The following is a 15044-nucleotide window of genomic DNA, read 5'->3' on the forward strand; positions in this document are numbered from 1 at the left end:
AGCAGCAAGGCCAAGGGAAGCAGCTTGCCCTGTGACAGACAGGAAGCAGAGAGAGATGGAAAAAACCCAGGCATAAGGTGTGGCCAGCAAAGTCCCGCCCCAGAAACCTACATCCTCCAATCAGGCTCCACCTTCCACAGGTTCCACCTCCTCTCATCATGACTGTCATTGCCCAATGTGTCAATCAGCTCAAGATGCAATTTCAATAACCCTACCAGCCTTCTAAACACGAGCCCCCGAAGGACAGTTAAGCCACTGTTTGAGACTCTTCTACTTTAATCTCTGGTGCTTGCAGTCAAACTTAATTTCCACATTTGGTTTATGACTGAGGGACCCTCTCTAGGAGCCGGCAGGGTAGATTTTTCTCCAGAGGTGAAAGTTCTCAGCTCGGCCCTCTAGAGGCCCACTCAGTCCTGAGGTGGGGGTGGGGTGCTTAGAACAAAGAGGAAGTGAATGGAAGGGGAAGCAGCCAGAGAGGAGGCAGTGCCTGCACAGGCAAAGCCTGCAGACAGTGGCTGGAGCCAGGATGGACAAGAAGAAAGGGCACCCAGAGGTAAGTGTTACCCGGACTAGAGCCAGACAGGGGCCTCAGGAGGGCTGTCTGTTTACCTCCCTAGCCCCATCCTCCCAGCACCCTAGATCCCACAAACCACCCAGATTGGCTGGCAGATGACCACTCCTTACTTGATCGATGGGCAGCCATGTCCTTCCTGTCCCATACCTGAAGCCCACAGCTTAGCCCATGGGGCAGGAACCCCAGAACCTTGAGGCTCAGGAGGCTCAAAAGCCCATCTCTCAGCTCACCCCACTCCCGAGATACCAGTATCAGGGAGCGTTTCACTCTAGACAGACAGTTCCCACCCCAAGGATTTGAAAGACCCACAGGGACCAAGGATGGGAGAGGTCTGCAGCTTAGAGCCGCCCTCCATGGTTCTCCTCCCCTGACCTCAGAGTAGTTCCCAGTGGTCACAAGGAGGTCAGAAGTCTGTGGTCCTTGGAAATCCTAGATTACAGCTGCCGCCTTCTTGCGGTTCTGTCAATTCAACTGTTTTAAGGGATGAGAACACTTCTCTCAGAGAAGCTGGGAGATGTAGGCCAGCAGCTCTTTGAGGGACAGCCCAGACTGGTAACCCTGGCCCAGAACCTCATGTCTGTGCACCACTGGACATGGTAAAGATTGGTCAGAGACAGAAGCTAGGCTCCCGAGGTTGCTCTGGTCACCTGAGCAGCCTGCCGTGGCTCAGGGTGGGAGATACATCCATCCAAGGACATGACAGCTCTGGGTGGAAGTGACCTCCTGACTCCTTTCTTCAAGGGACTCTGGTAAGAGGTTGCTGGGCCTCTGTGGGTGACTCTGCCTCCACAGCCCTCCTTTTCATATTCTCACTGTGGTTTCTAGGCCCCACTTCCCTGTAACACTGGCCACCAAGGGCAGACACAGCCTAGGCCTGGCTCCTGTAATCCATTCCCTGTTCTGAGGCTAGCCACATGTCCGCAGGCCGCTGTCCAAGACAACCCCTAGAGGACAGTGGGATTGGTCCCACTGCTCTTGGAGTGATAGCCTGACCCACAGAGCTGAAGAAACCCCCAGGATTCCACAACCAGCCACCTACAATCATACAACGCCTTAGGCTCCCGACAGCATCCAGGCTGGGAGGGAGAGAGCTCAGCTTCTTTTCAGTGTCTGTGCCAGGGGCTGGGTGACCCATTTGGGGTGCACAGGGCCTCCTGAGGGGTTAGCCTGGCTCTTTGTAGAGTGACCTCTCTGAGGGAACACGGTGAGTTCTCCATCCCAACTAGCGGTAGCCTCTCTTGCAGTCCCCAGCCTTGGCAGCAGTGCGGGGCTCCAGACGCAGCTCTCGGTGGCCCTTTTGCCATGTCCCACTTTGCAGCCAACTGCCTACCCTGGGGCCAAACTCAGGGGCGCCGGGGAGGGAAGCAGCTGCTCACAGCTATTAAGGAAGGATGGATGAGGTGGCCCAAGCAGAAACTGAACTTTCAGGCCTGGTTTCACTTGTGGTTGGAACAAGGAACCGAGACTCGCATACTCAAGACACCCGCATCAGGGGATACTGAGGGAGCCAGAGGGTACAAGCAGCACACAGCCTTGGGAAAGATGTGGGGCTCAGCCTGCATGGGTTCCAAGGGAGGCCATGTCTGAAGGCTGGAGAGTGACTCTGCCTAAGGAGGGGACACCATGGATCTGGGGTAGCTGGTGACACAGACTGTTCTGTATAGATGCTGATACCTCTCCAGACAGCAGTGGAGGTCCCTGACTGGCCTTGTTCCACTTCACCTCATGATCCACACAACGGACTTAGCATGGTAAAAACGGGAGATCCTAAGGGAGGGCTGGCTGGGGACTCAGCTCTCTGAAAACAAGTTTGAATCCAATTTCTTTTTTCTTTTTTTTCCTGGCTGTCTTGGAACTCACTCTGTAGACCAGGCTGGCCTCGAACTCAGAAATCCGCCTGCCTCTGCCTCCCAAGTGCTGGGATTAAAGGTGTGCGCCACCAACGCCCGGCCTGAACCCAATTTCTAATCAGAACCACATTCAAACTTTCTTAATTTCCCAAAGATTAGGTCCTGGGGCTTGATTAGAGGGTACAAAACTAGCCCTGCAGTGTGGTGTGTGTATGTGCACATGCCTGTGCGTGCCTGTGCGTGTGCGCGTGAGACCAAGGCTACCTAGACTGTTGCATGGAGAGAACAATTGACCACCTCCAGCACCCAGGCCTCGCTCTGTGTATCCCTCATCCCTTCCCGCTCACCCCTAATCCTTCCCCAAGAGCCCAGATAGTATCTGTTATAGTATAGGGAGAGCTGTCTTGGCTGCTAGGAAGGCTGTTGGAATGTCTCCTCCTGCAGGTACTGGGGATGCTGGCTGTACTGGGATTCAGCTCTGTGACTCTCATCTTGTTCCTGTGGCAAGGGCCTACTTCTTTCACCAGTCATCACATGCTCCCTGAGGAAGTGCCCTCCTGGTCCTGGGAGACCCCGAAAGGAGCCACTGAGCAGCAGAGTAACTCCTGTCAGTGAGTGAACACCAGGGATTCTCATGGGGTTGTGGGGTGTGTGTCTGGGCGGGGTGCTGCCTCACTGGGTCACTGAACTAGGTGGGTGACATAGCTCACAGTGAAGCTATGATTGTCCCAGGGATAGAGCCTGGATTCCTCCCAAGAGAACTTGTGGCCACTCTAGGGTGAGCATGCCCCATCCCCCAGGTCCCTCACGATATAGTCTCCTGAATATCACCATACTTTGGCTTTGGAGGGCTCGGGATAAATCTTCCTTCTCCACTGTCCTCTTTCTGTCCCTTTGGCCTGGGGTCAGTCCCTCCCTCCGACTGAGTGGCAGGAATTGACCAGTAGCTCCTACAGATACAGCTTGGTCCACTTCAGGTTCTGTCCCTAGGCTCATCCTTGTGGAAAGTGTCCCAGAGGACTTGCCATTTGCAGCTGGCAGCCCCACTGCCCAGCCCCTGGCCCAGGCTTGGCTGCAGCTTCTTGACACTGCTCAGGAGAGCGTCCACATCGCCTCATACTACTGGTCCCTCACTGGACTGGACATTGGAGTCAATGACTCGTCTTCTCGGCAGGTTGCTCCTTGTTTTTGCTTTCTGACTATGGGGAACCGGTCTCTTCCCAGATGCCAAGGACTCAGCAAGTCAGGCTGCTATCTGTTCAGAGCTCAGTCAGGCCCAGGGGCTCAGCTCTGGGTTGGGGCTGGGTTAGAGCAAACCCAGGCTCCTTGGGTAGCTCTTGGGACAGGGACAGAGGGACTGAGGATAGTGCCTGCATGGTGTCATTTATTTGGCTTCTAGTCATGAGCCAAAACCTGGCCTACCCTGGGCTGTGGGCAAAGGGCCAGCCTGCAGCAGTTTCTCACAGTAGCCTGGCTTTGCAGGGAGAGGCCCTTCTACAGAAGCTACAACAGCTCCTTCTCAGGAACGTCTCTGTGGTGGTGGCCACCCACAGCCCAACATTAGCCAAGACATCCACTGATCTCCAGGTCTTGGCTGCCCACGGTGGGTGTCTGCATGCTGGGATTCTACTCTGCTGTGGTCTGGCACCAGGAGATAAAGCCAGAGACTAGCAGGATTGCTGGGCTGGATGGAAAAGTTTCTCCAGCACCCTGGAGAACTTGAGCTCAGGGCTGAGTAGGAAGACACAAGAGAAAGCCTTGAGTTAGAGGCTACGGGGAAAAAGGCAATAGGCAAAAGCATCATCAAGATTATATCTGGGCTGTCTAGAGGGGCCTTGGGGAAGCCTGTTCCATGGTTCCCTCACCTGCAACAGCCTTGATCTGTGGGGTCATTCTGAGGGTAAAATGAATGAACACAGACAGATCTATTAGGCAGTCCTGAAGCCAGCATTAAAAAGCCCGCCCTCCATCTGTCCGCCCATCCATCCATCTATCCGTTTGTCTACCACAGGTGCCCAGATACGACAGATTCCCATGAAACAACTTACTGGGGGTGTCCTACACTCCAAATTCTGGGTTGTGGATGGGCAGCACGTTTACGTGGGCAGCGCCAACATGGACTGGCGGTCCCTGGCTCAGGTGGGTTCCAAGGCCCAGGGATGGGATGAGGCCGGGGTGAAGCTTCTCCCCATCACCATCTCCAAGAGCTACTGATTCTGAAGAGAGCTGGTATTGTGAGAAGTTAGCAAGCAGGACCTTGGGTCACGTGCCACTTTTGTCATTCCAGCATAGCAGGGATCAATCAGCATTGATCCCACCAGTTATAAGGTTCTACATGGCCCTGCACTCAGGCCCTGGGACAGCATGTAAGAACTTGAGTAGATGCACAGGCCATGGCTCACAGGGTTGGAGAGATAGCTCAATCAGTGACATGTTTGCCTTGCAAGCACAAGAACCTGAGTTTTATCCTTAGAATCCATGTGAAAAGCTGGATGTGGTAGCGCATGCATGTAGTCCCAGCGTCGGGGGAGATACAGAGAGGAGGATCCCTGGGGCTTGCTGCCCAACCAGCCCATCCTGATCAGCAAGCCCCAGGTCCCAATGAGAGCTCAAAAAACCAAGATGGAGCTGAAGAGATAGCTCAGTGGTTAAGAGTAGTGTCTGATCTTCCAGAAGACTGAGCTTGGGGTCCCTGCATGGCAACACACAACAAACTGTAACTCTAGTTCCGGGGGATCCGATGCTCTCTTCTAGGCACCAGGCGTACAAGGACGAACATGTAGGCAAAACATAGTCATACACATAAACTAAAACAATAGTAATAATAAAAACCAAGATGGATACCTCCAGAGGCACGGCTTCTGGAGTAGTCTCCTGGCTTCCACACGTGCACATGTACCTGCACTCACATGAACATGCTTGCTGGAATGTGCACACACATGCGCACAGAGGGATGATAGATTACAAAGCCTAAGACTTTTTAGAAGTGAATTGTGGGTCAAGAGAATGATATGCGATTAGCATAGCACACCCCTAGCGTTGTGCGCTCTCTCTCTCTCTCTCTCTCTCCCTCTCACACACACACACACACACACACACACCTGTTAGTGCAAACAGTACATATAAATATAGTATCCGGAGTTGCCACTCAGCAGAATTTAACAATGGTTTTATTTCCTTTGTGTCTTCATGCATTGTCTACCCTGGGGCTGATGGCGCCTAGTGGCTGCGTTCTGAACGGGAATTGCACCCTGCCTTCTGTCCCTGGTGGTTTCCACATAACCCCAGGAGATCTTTGCTCTCTCCTATCTACTGACCCTGATCCCTCCAGGTGAAAGAGCTTGGTGTTCTCATCTACAACTGCAGCCACCTGGCTCAAGACCTTGAGAAAACATTCCAGACCTACTGGGTGCTAGGGACTCCCCGAGCTGTTCTCCCTAAAACCTGGCCTCGGAACTTCTCATCCCACATCAACCGCTTCCATCCCTTGCGGGGTCTCTTTGATGGGGTTCCTACCACAGCCTACTTCTCGGTAAGATGGCTAGCCCATAAGAGAGAGAGCTCTGGGCCTGCAGCAGGAGGCAGGCTTCACACTAGAGCAGGATCCTGGGCTGGCACCAGCAGTGAGAGAGAAAGATGTTGGGAGGTAGCAGACCTGAGGTCCAGACTGTTGAGGGGCCAAGACACTGTGGCTGAGCTCAGGGAAGGGTAGGGAGACCCAGAACATTGATTATTCTTTACTCTGAGGGAAGATAGGCAATCCCAGCAGTTCCATTTCCAACAAGGGAAATCCCTTGGTTGGCCCAGAGACTGGTCCACAGCAGAGACTGCAGCAGACAGAGCAAAGCCCACTAGATATCCAGAGTCCATCTGGAGAGAGTGGATCCACTTCCCAAGCCAGACAGTCTGTAAACAGGCCAATCTCCTGGAGCCCAGGATGCCTGGCTGCTTCACTGCCTCCTTCCCAGGCCTCAGGACCTCTGGCCATCGGAGAATGGTCTTGGTCACAACATGGGGTTTCTTAGGCAGGGGGCAATGGAGTCATGAGCTTAGGAAAAGCCTGATTCAAGGGTGGCAGTGTTCTGAGAGAGGCTTCTCCCGCTGCAGGCCTCCCCGCCCTCCCTCTGTCCCCATGGCCGTACCCGGGATCTGGACGCAGTGTTGGGAGTGATGGAGGGTGCTCGCCAGTTCATCTATGTCTCGGTGATGGAGTACTTCCCTACCACGCGCTTCACTCACCCTGCCAGGTGGGTCCAGGTGGAGTCCACCCTCCTGATTGACAAGTCCTGGACACAGTGTACCTGCAGCTGAGGACACTACTCATCCTGGTTTCAGGCAGATCACTGAGCCTCTCTTCCTAGGTACTGGCCCGTGCTGGACAACGCACTTCGGGCAGCGGCCTTCAATAAGGGCGTACATGTGCGCTTACTGGTCAGCTGCTGGTTCAACACAGACCCCACCATGTTTGCTTATCTGAGGTCCCTGCAGGCTTTCAGTAACCCCTCGGCTGGCATCTCCGTGGATGTGGTAAGAAACCGACCTTATGGGTTGGAGGGGGGGGAGGAAGTTCCTTCTCCCACCCTGTCCACCCTAACTCACTCCTAATCCCCGAAGAAAGTCTTCATTGTGCCTGTGGGAAATCACTCCAACATCCCATTCAGCCGCGTGAACCACAGCAAGTTCATGGTCACAGACAAGATGGCCTACATAGGTGAGTGGCTGGAGCAAGATGCACGGACAGAGAGCTGGACAAGAGTGTCGTGGGAAGTATTAGAAAAGAGGCATCAGACTGGCTCCCAGCTCAGCCACTGTGTTCCCTCACTAGAATCTGGCATGGGCTGGCTGCCTCAGTGGTGCAGGCCTGGGGGTGGGTTGGGGGTGGGGGGGGGGGGGGGGGGGGGGAGGTGGGGCGGCCAAGAGACATCAGCATGGCTGCTGCAACCACCCGAAAGCTCTGAGGCCTCTGTGGCTCTAGGCGGCCAACGCCGCCACCCACACAGTGCTTGGCTTAATCCCAGACAATAACCGCCATCCTCACGGTAGCTATTACAATAATACCCAGTACCTGGTAGAAACAAGACTCTTAATGTTTAAAGATGCTGGGCGGTGGTGGCGCACACCTTTAATCCCAGCACTTGGGAGGCAGAGGCAGGTGGATTTTACAGTTTGAGGCCAGCCTGGTCTACAGAGTGAGTTCCAGGACAGCCAGGGCTACACAGAGAAACCCTGTCTCAAAAAACAAACAAACAAACAAACAAAAACAAAACAAAACAATGCTTAAAGTTAACCAACGGATTTATATATCAGCAAATACTCAAATCTCAAGATGCCCACAGAATTCTGTCACGCAGGTCCATGTCTGCAGCCACTTCCTCTCTCTCTCTCTCTCTCTCTGCCTCTCTCTGTCTCTCTCTCTCTTTTCCTCTCTGTTTCTCTCTGCCTGCCACCCTCTTCCACCCTTAGCTCCGCCTCCCTTTTTCCTGTCCAATCATAGACATCCCACTGCAAATAGATTGGACAGGGAAATTTTTGCCACACAAGAGAGATAGGCTCAAATGTTCTGGCAGCCAGACACTTAGCCCAGCTTGCTAGGTAAAGTCCTGAGCCCTGGGGCCCAAAATGCTGGTAAGGAACCAACTGCACCTTCATGTGGGGCTACCATGCCTGGGGTCTGATGGGAACACAGTGGTCAGTGTTCTGAGCTGTCCTTTAACCTGTAGCATAGGCCACAGTGTGGGCTGGACTACAGGGGACACAGACCCAGGGATCAGTGTCTTCCCCTCCTCCAGGCACCTCTAACTGGTCAGAAGACTACTTCAGCAGCACCGCTGGTGTGGGCCTGATTGTCAGCCAGAAGACCCCTAGTGCCCAGCCAGGCGCGACCGCCGTGCAGGAACAGCTGAGGCAGCTCTTTGAACGGGACTGGAGTTCCCACTATGCTATGGGCCTGGACAGACAAGTCCCGAGCCAGGACTGCGCCTGGTAGGGCTGAGGGTTGATCCCTTTGACTCTGGCCTACAGCTCTAGGTGGACACTGATACCCACCAGGCTTCCATCTACCCAAGCTCAGAAACTGAGAAAGCAAAAGACCATCATCACCACTGGGGGCCTGAGACTGTCATCTGACAAACAGCTTCCGGCAGAGTTCTTGATGAAGCCTCTGGCTTTTAAATGAAGAGGAGGCTAAGGCAGAGGAAGGCACACAGCGACATGGAAAGAAAACAACTACATATAAGTGACCCAGAACCCGGTTGTTCCTCCCTGACCTACCTATGATGAGTGGCTAGGGCCGCTCCCAGATGTGATGTTGGTGCTGTCCAGCTACAACCCCTAATAAAACCCTGCCACTGGCTTGCAGACTCGATCCAGGTCAAAAGTGGACATTTCTGTGTTCTCTCTCTCTCTCTCCCTCCCTCTTGTCTGTGGTGTGTGTGCATATTTATATGACATGCAGATGCACGTGCTATGCACAAACAGTGGCCAAAGGTTGGGCCACTGGGGCTGGGTGGACTGGGAAAGAGCAGCAACTGAGGAGCCCAGGCAGTATCATCAGGAGCTGGAATACTGGCTCACTGTTACGTGGGGATGGGGCTAATTGGGATGAGGCCAGGGCTGCATGGCTATTATGGGGGTGGGATCAGGACCCTGCCCAGAAACAGTGGATGGTGTCCTGAAGACCGGTATTGGAGCTTTTGACATCAACTCGGAAGGACTGGATGCAGCCTGGTGAGAGTTCTCATCCTGTGTGCCGAGGCAGGACACGGGGCCATGTTTGGGATGGAGTCCTGACCTTTGTGCATCTTGGGGTTCTCCTGGGCCATCTTATGCTGCTGCCCCCGGGACCACACCATTGAGTCCTGACCTTTGATGCTGGGCTGATTCTAAGTTAGAAGGCAGTCTCTGCACCCAACCTCTTACTTATTTCTGACCAAGGCTCGAGCCTTCCTGCCCCACTGCTGTCCTGAGGGTTATAGAGGGATGGAGCTCACGGATGATTTGGGGTGTGGAGAAAACTGGATACTAAATAGATGCCTGGGGTCCCTCTCTCCTATAGTCCCATAGTCCTACTCTTTCTCTGCTCTCTCCTTCCTTCTGTGCTCAGGGAGAGCTAATACGATCACACCAGGCAGGGACCAAACTCTTGCTGCTTCATCATCTGTGCTCTGAACTTACCCACCTAAAGGACACCTTAGGTATCAGCATCCTCCATCTGTGCAGAAAGTGCCCTAAACCCAGCCTGCCTTCCTGCTAATTGTGTGAGGATCTGGAAGTGTGGTTACACATGGCTCACACAGCCCTTCAGGACCCAAAAGGTGCCAGGGTTGACAAAGCCAAGCTCTGCCACGGCTGTGGCTGCTCCCTGCAGCATCCCACTGTGCTCCAGGTCCTCCTGCTGGTTTGAGAGTTGCAATGCAGCATGTTACTTAGGAGCAGACTGTGCCCCTGCCCTAGCTCTCCCCTCCAAGACAGCATACGTGGGTTTGCTCTTTGGGCCCTGCATGACTCTCAGACACGCTCCAGGGGAGATACCAGTTCAGGCTGCCGGGTTGGCTCAGCCAGGATGGGTCTGTTTCACCCACTGGTGTCAGTGCCAGACTTCTTGGTGTATTCTAAAAGAGATCCATCTTGACAGGCTTAAGAGATGGTAAGGGTCTTGTACTATGACATGGCCCTTCTTGAGGTGGCAAACAAAGTTTTAATGGGCTCCGTGGTATCCAATTCCTGCTACTTGTACCTCTGTGTACTCCTGCCTTGATCGCATCTCTAAAAGAACATATGAGGTAAAGGATGTCACATCCTCACTTGAGTGACATGAGACTGTGCCATCGTCTGTCTGGGAGTTCATCCCTTGCTGGCTAGGCAGGCAAATCCATGTGACAGAGTAGCCAGTGGCTTCCAGGAAACAAAAAGACGAGATTTTTCTATGTTCACCCAGCTCCCAGGTAACAGACATAGCAATCATGGCTACTTCAGTGGCTCCTATACTTCTATCTGGAGATGAGACACAGTCCCTGCTTACATCCGACGGGATCCCTGTGGGGCCTTGAGCAGAGGACTCACTTAAGACAGGCAGAGACTCCTGACCCTCAGAGGCTAGGAATAACCAATGTGAGCTAGACAGACCCTCTCTGTAGTGTTATTGGGCACACATCAAATTTGGCTGGCACTTGTAAGTCACGCCAGAGGGAGGCTGGGCATCCTGGGACTCTCTTCCCTGGCCAGTCCCCTGTATACATCAACCACCACCCTTCTGGTCCTCTGTGGGCAGCTTTGGGCGTGGCCAGTACTCACTCCGCCCCACAAGCTACTCTGTCTGTGAGACAAGGAATACTACTTGTTGCCAAGAGCCTCTGTGGGGCGGGGGCGGGGGGAGCTAAGCCCAAGTTTCAGTGTCTCCGTGGGAATAGTGAATATCAGGAGGCCATCAGCAGGCAGTCGGGAGGTTGCAGGACGCCTCTGGCCTTCCTCCAGTAACAGGTGAATTCACTTCAGACTGCTGGAAGGTCCCTCAGGTTAAAGCAATTTCTGAACATAAGCCAAGCCCCCCGCTAATCCTCCAGGGCAGCTATTCTCTGTGGCCGTAGTCTACAAGGGTGCTCCATCCTCACACTGCTGTCCAGCTGACAGGAGGGGTGTGCTTGTGTCCTCTGCTCTATCAGGGGCCCCGATTACTTCCTGCATATCCATGAGGTCTCTGGCTGTGGGTGCAGTTGTCAAACCCCTGCAAAACGGCAGCCACTCTAAGATGAAGTTCAGCTCTGGTTTCTGCAGCTACACAAGTAGAGACAGAGATTGAAGTGCGTGAGAGGAAAGCAAGAGTAGGGATACCCGAGGGCCCCAGAACAAAAGACCTCAGCAAACCGGACCACTGAATGCATGGTTTCCTTTATTGAAGGTGACTGAACAGGGCTGTCTGTATGAACCGCAGTCTGTACACAAGGTTCTCAGGAGCCAGAGTGTGGAAGTTGTACACATCTGGGAAACACTGTTGTGCACACTGGCAGGCAGGTAGACAAATAGACACACACCAAGGTCTAACAGCAAACCCGTGTGTGAACCCTGCTGGGCAACCCGCAGTTACCACTGAGTGCAGACAGCCATTGGTCAGACCTGTCTGCCGCGCATACACACCCTCGCACCCCGTGTGTCCACGCCCTAAAGCTTGCCATTAGCGAAAGAGTTGAGGAAGGATGGAGTATGTGATCAGGAAGGTAATGGGACACACCATGCCCTGCAGGCTGAGTTCACCAGGAAACAGCAGCCTCAAGGCAGAGGTTGCCCGCAAAGCTGCTCTTACCCACACAGACATGAGTACTTCAGAGATAATATGCTCTCGTGGTGTTGGGCAGCCTCTTGGGCCTTACCAGATGAAGGCCAGCAGAGATCCCAGAACGAGACAATTTTGCAGCCTCTGTTGCTTCCAAAGCTTGGAAGAAAGTAGTGTATTTTGGTTCCGTATAGGAGGGCGGTGTGTGTCACAGGTAAGTGCTATTCATTTCTGCTTTGGTTTCAAGCCTGTGGATCTATACAAGATCCTGTGTTCTAGGGGTGTAGGGCGCTTTCAGTGCCCAGCCCTTAAGTTTCAGGTTCTAGTTGTTTGTCTCACCTACTGACTCTGACCTCATTTGGCCACAGGCCTGGGTATAGATTTGTCACCAGTGTCTCTAGCCTGTTCCAACAGGACTAGTTCTGTTCTTACAGAGGATGCCACGATTGCTTCAGAACCGGGCCTGGCACTTGTCACCTCTGATTTGGTTTCCTCCTCTTCCTCTGGGGAGAAGCTCTCTCGAGCGTCAAAAAAGGTGATTGTTTCCTCCTGGAGCTTGTGTTCTGCCTGGCCCTCCCCATCTTCAGTGCTCCTGGGCTTCTTGGTAGGTGAAGAGGAGAATCCTAACTTGGGAAAGCGGAACCAGCCTGCCTTCTCCTGTTTTCTGGGCAGTTCAGGGTCCGGCCGGGCTGTAGGCTGCACATGAACAGGAGAGCTTTGGGTAGTGTCTTTGGAATCAACAGCCGTCTCTTCCACAGAGGAGAACCCAATACTTGGAAGCCAGGACCACAACAGGCTGGCCTTTTTACCTTCTGGTTTCTGTTTTGTATCTATGTCAGGGGCCTTAACCTCCTGGCTGTCCTTAGGAAACTCAAGAATCTCGGCTGGCTCCTCATCAGAGGTGCTGTCTGCAAGCTGGGGCCCGGGAGGCATGCCAATACTGGAAGAGATAATCTCAAATGGTTCGCTAGTGTCAGGTGGGACCTCGGCAGGGATGGAGTGTCCTCCTGCAGCAGCTGGCATGGGAGCTCCACCCACGCCCTCCTGCATCTGGAAGTCAGGAGCCACTGTATACACACAGGCCTGCACAGGGGGCTCCGGAATTTTCACTTTCAGCAAAGAAAATCCGTAAGAAGGAGTCTGGACTTCAGAAGCAGGGATCTCTGATTCCCGTACAATCTGAGTACAGAAAGCTCCGGGTGCTGAGGGGTCCGCCCTCACTCTTTCCACCCTGCTGGAAATAGCCACTTCTTGACTCTCCCCTCGAGACCCCTGAATGTGCACTCTGACCTTAGAAATTGGGGATGCTTCCAAAGATTGCTCAAGGCTAGCTGGTAGCATTCTGGTGTCCCCTACGCCTGTCTTTAGAATGCTGGCTTCCCAGAGCCCAGGGCTACCCTTGGGTACGGGACTACCAATGCTGGTCTCTATCTCTCTCACCACAGGGAAGAACACATCAGTCTCAGAGCTGGGAGAAGGGAAGGAGAACTTGGGTACCTTCAGTTTGGGGAATGTGACAGTCAATACAGAATCCTCCCAGAGCTGACTCGTGCTCACCACAGAGACCTGGGATGGCACATCAGTGATGGAGGCCTTCAGCCTCAGAGGGCCTTGTGGCTGGGAAGGCAAGCTTCCTGTTCTAGCCTCCATCTCAGCAAGAATATCTCCTCCTGATCCAGGATGCTTCTGCTTGCCTGTTCCTTCTGGAGGTAGCTGGGGTTCTGAGACTCTCACACTACGGACCTCAAGGGAGTCAGAGCCACTAGGTGGATGGGTCCCAAACTCAGGGGCGGGCAGATGTGGATGGGAAGTCTCAACAGTGGAGCTAAGCATTCTAGAGCCTGTTCCACAGAGATCACGTTTTACAACATCTGCATACGTTGGACTCTCTAGGGGCCTCATACTGGTCCCTTCCTCTGGGGACCCCAGGGAGATATGGGCCTCTACCTTTGACTCAGGCACATGGGACACCTGCACGCAGGCTGCTGCTTTTTCTTCTGCATCCAAGGGTATGCTGACAGCTGGAGTCTGTGACTTTTGGGGCGCTTCCTGTTCTCCAGCCCGGTCTCGATCCTTGGATGATGAGCGTCTGAAACCTGGAACTCGGAACTTGGGCATTTTGAAACGACGCTCATTCGAGTCTGTGGACGTCTCTTTTGCTGCGGAATCCATCTCAGGGGTTTCCATGGCGGGGGTGATATCTCTCTGTCTGCCGGATGGCTGTAGAAGGCCTTTGGTTCTGGGTGTTGTCTGTTCCCCAAGGGGCTGACTTGCGGAGACATTCATGAGACTTATGCTGTCATCTCTGACATTGAGGTCATCTTTGGGAAGAGGAAGTTGAGTTGTGGACCTAGCCAACTCTGCTGTGGTGGAAGAGGATCTGACATGGAGTTCTGTGGTGACATCTATGGAAGGAGTGTCCCCAACAAGGACATCACTGACAGCTGTTTCTACGACTACCAAATCCCCTCCAGATGTGTCAGCAGTGAGTGAAGGCCTCAGGTCTCCCTGTGGCACAGAAGCTGACCCCTTAGAAGCCTTTATCTTGGGTAGTGCCAGGCGTGGCATGGAAAAGCTGAGCTTCCGGCTTTTTCCCTTCTCCGCTTCCTTCTCCAGAGGGGCATGCTGGGGAGATTCCATGACGGAAACACTACTTTGAATTTCAGAATCCATGTCCATTGACGATGAATCTAGACTAGGCACGGGGGCCTCGTGCGACTGAGAATCACCTATACGCTCTGCTGCCTTCTTTGGAGAACAGTGAAATGAAGGTAACTTGAGGCTGGGTAATTTGAAGGAAGTGTCTTTGGCTTCTTCATTAGGAGCTTCAGGTGGTGGACTAATTAAAGACTGACTGGTGCAAACAGCCAAAATGCTGGAAACAGGAGCATGAGAAGTCGAGGACTGAGGGCCTAATGAAGCTGACAGTGACTGCGAGGTTTCACAGGAATGGACAACAGCCTGAGACACAGATGGATCACCATCAGTCTCGGACTGCAGAGGAGATACGGCAAATTTTGGTCTGTGGAATTTCGGAAAAAAAATTCGAGAAGTAACGTGAGGGACTGGAGATTCAAGAGAACCAGATGGAGGGTCAACGATAGTCAAGGAAGGGCGACCATGCGAAAACAAAGACTGAGAGGTCTCAGAGGAATGAAAAAGGCCTGCATGAGAAAAAACAACATACGACTTGGAATCAATGCCCAATGTCGGACTAATGGATTGATCACCAACCAAAGAAGCACCTTCATGATGGGATATACTAACAACACACGAAGGGCCCTGGACATCCACTTCTGGGCCCATGAGGTCCAGCTGGGGCCCCTTGAGGTCCACCTTGGGCATCTTGAGG

General features: G+C 53.3%; 1 protein-coding gene across 1 annotated transcript; it reads left to right on the forward strand.

The window, feature by feature from the left end:
* Window positions 1-427: 427 nt before the first annotated feature.
* Window positions 428-8792, forward strand: Pld4 (phospholipase D family member 4). Its single transcript, XM_028764465.1, has 11 exons — window positions 428-553; window positions 2239-2325; window positions 2869-3035; window positions 3415-3598; window positions 3907-4027; window positions 4436-4563; window positions 5756-5956; window positions 6532-6671; window positions 6786-6951; window positions 7039-7135; window positions 8214-8792. Exons 1-11 carry the CDS (start codon window positions 527-529, stop codon window positions 8408-8410), a joined length of 1515 nt encoding a protein of 504 aa, XP_028620298.1. The 5' UTR covers window positions 428-526; the 3' UTR covers window positions 8411-8792.
* Window positions 8793-15044: the final 6252 nt, after the last annotated feature.

Source organism: Grammomys surdaster, unplaced genomic scaffold, assembly GCF_004785775.1.
Source record: "Grammomys surdaster isolate TR1022 unplaced genomic scaffold, NIH_TR_1.0 144, whole genome shotgun sequence".
Lineage (NCBI taxonomy): Eukaryota > Metazoa > Chordata > Mammalia > Rodentia > Muridae > Grammomys > Grammomys surdaster.

Bases quoted from the DNA above. Each gene is read 5' to 3' on its own strand.
- Pld4 (XM_028764465.1), top strand. From the start codon at position 527: ATGGACAAGAAGAAAGGGCACCCAGAG. The intron at 554-2,238 runs GTAAGTGTTACC...TGTTCTGTATAG, and splicing joins AGAAGAAAGGGCACCCAGAG to ATGCTGATACCTCTCCAGAC. The intron at 4,564-5,755 runs GTGGGTTCCAAG...TGATCCCTCCAG, and splicing joins ACTGGCGGTCCCTGGCTCAG to GTGAAAGAGCTTGGTGTTCT.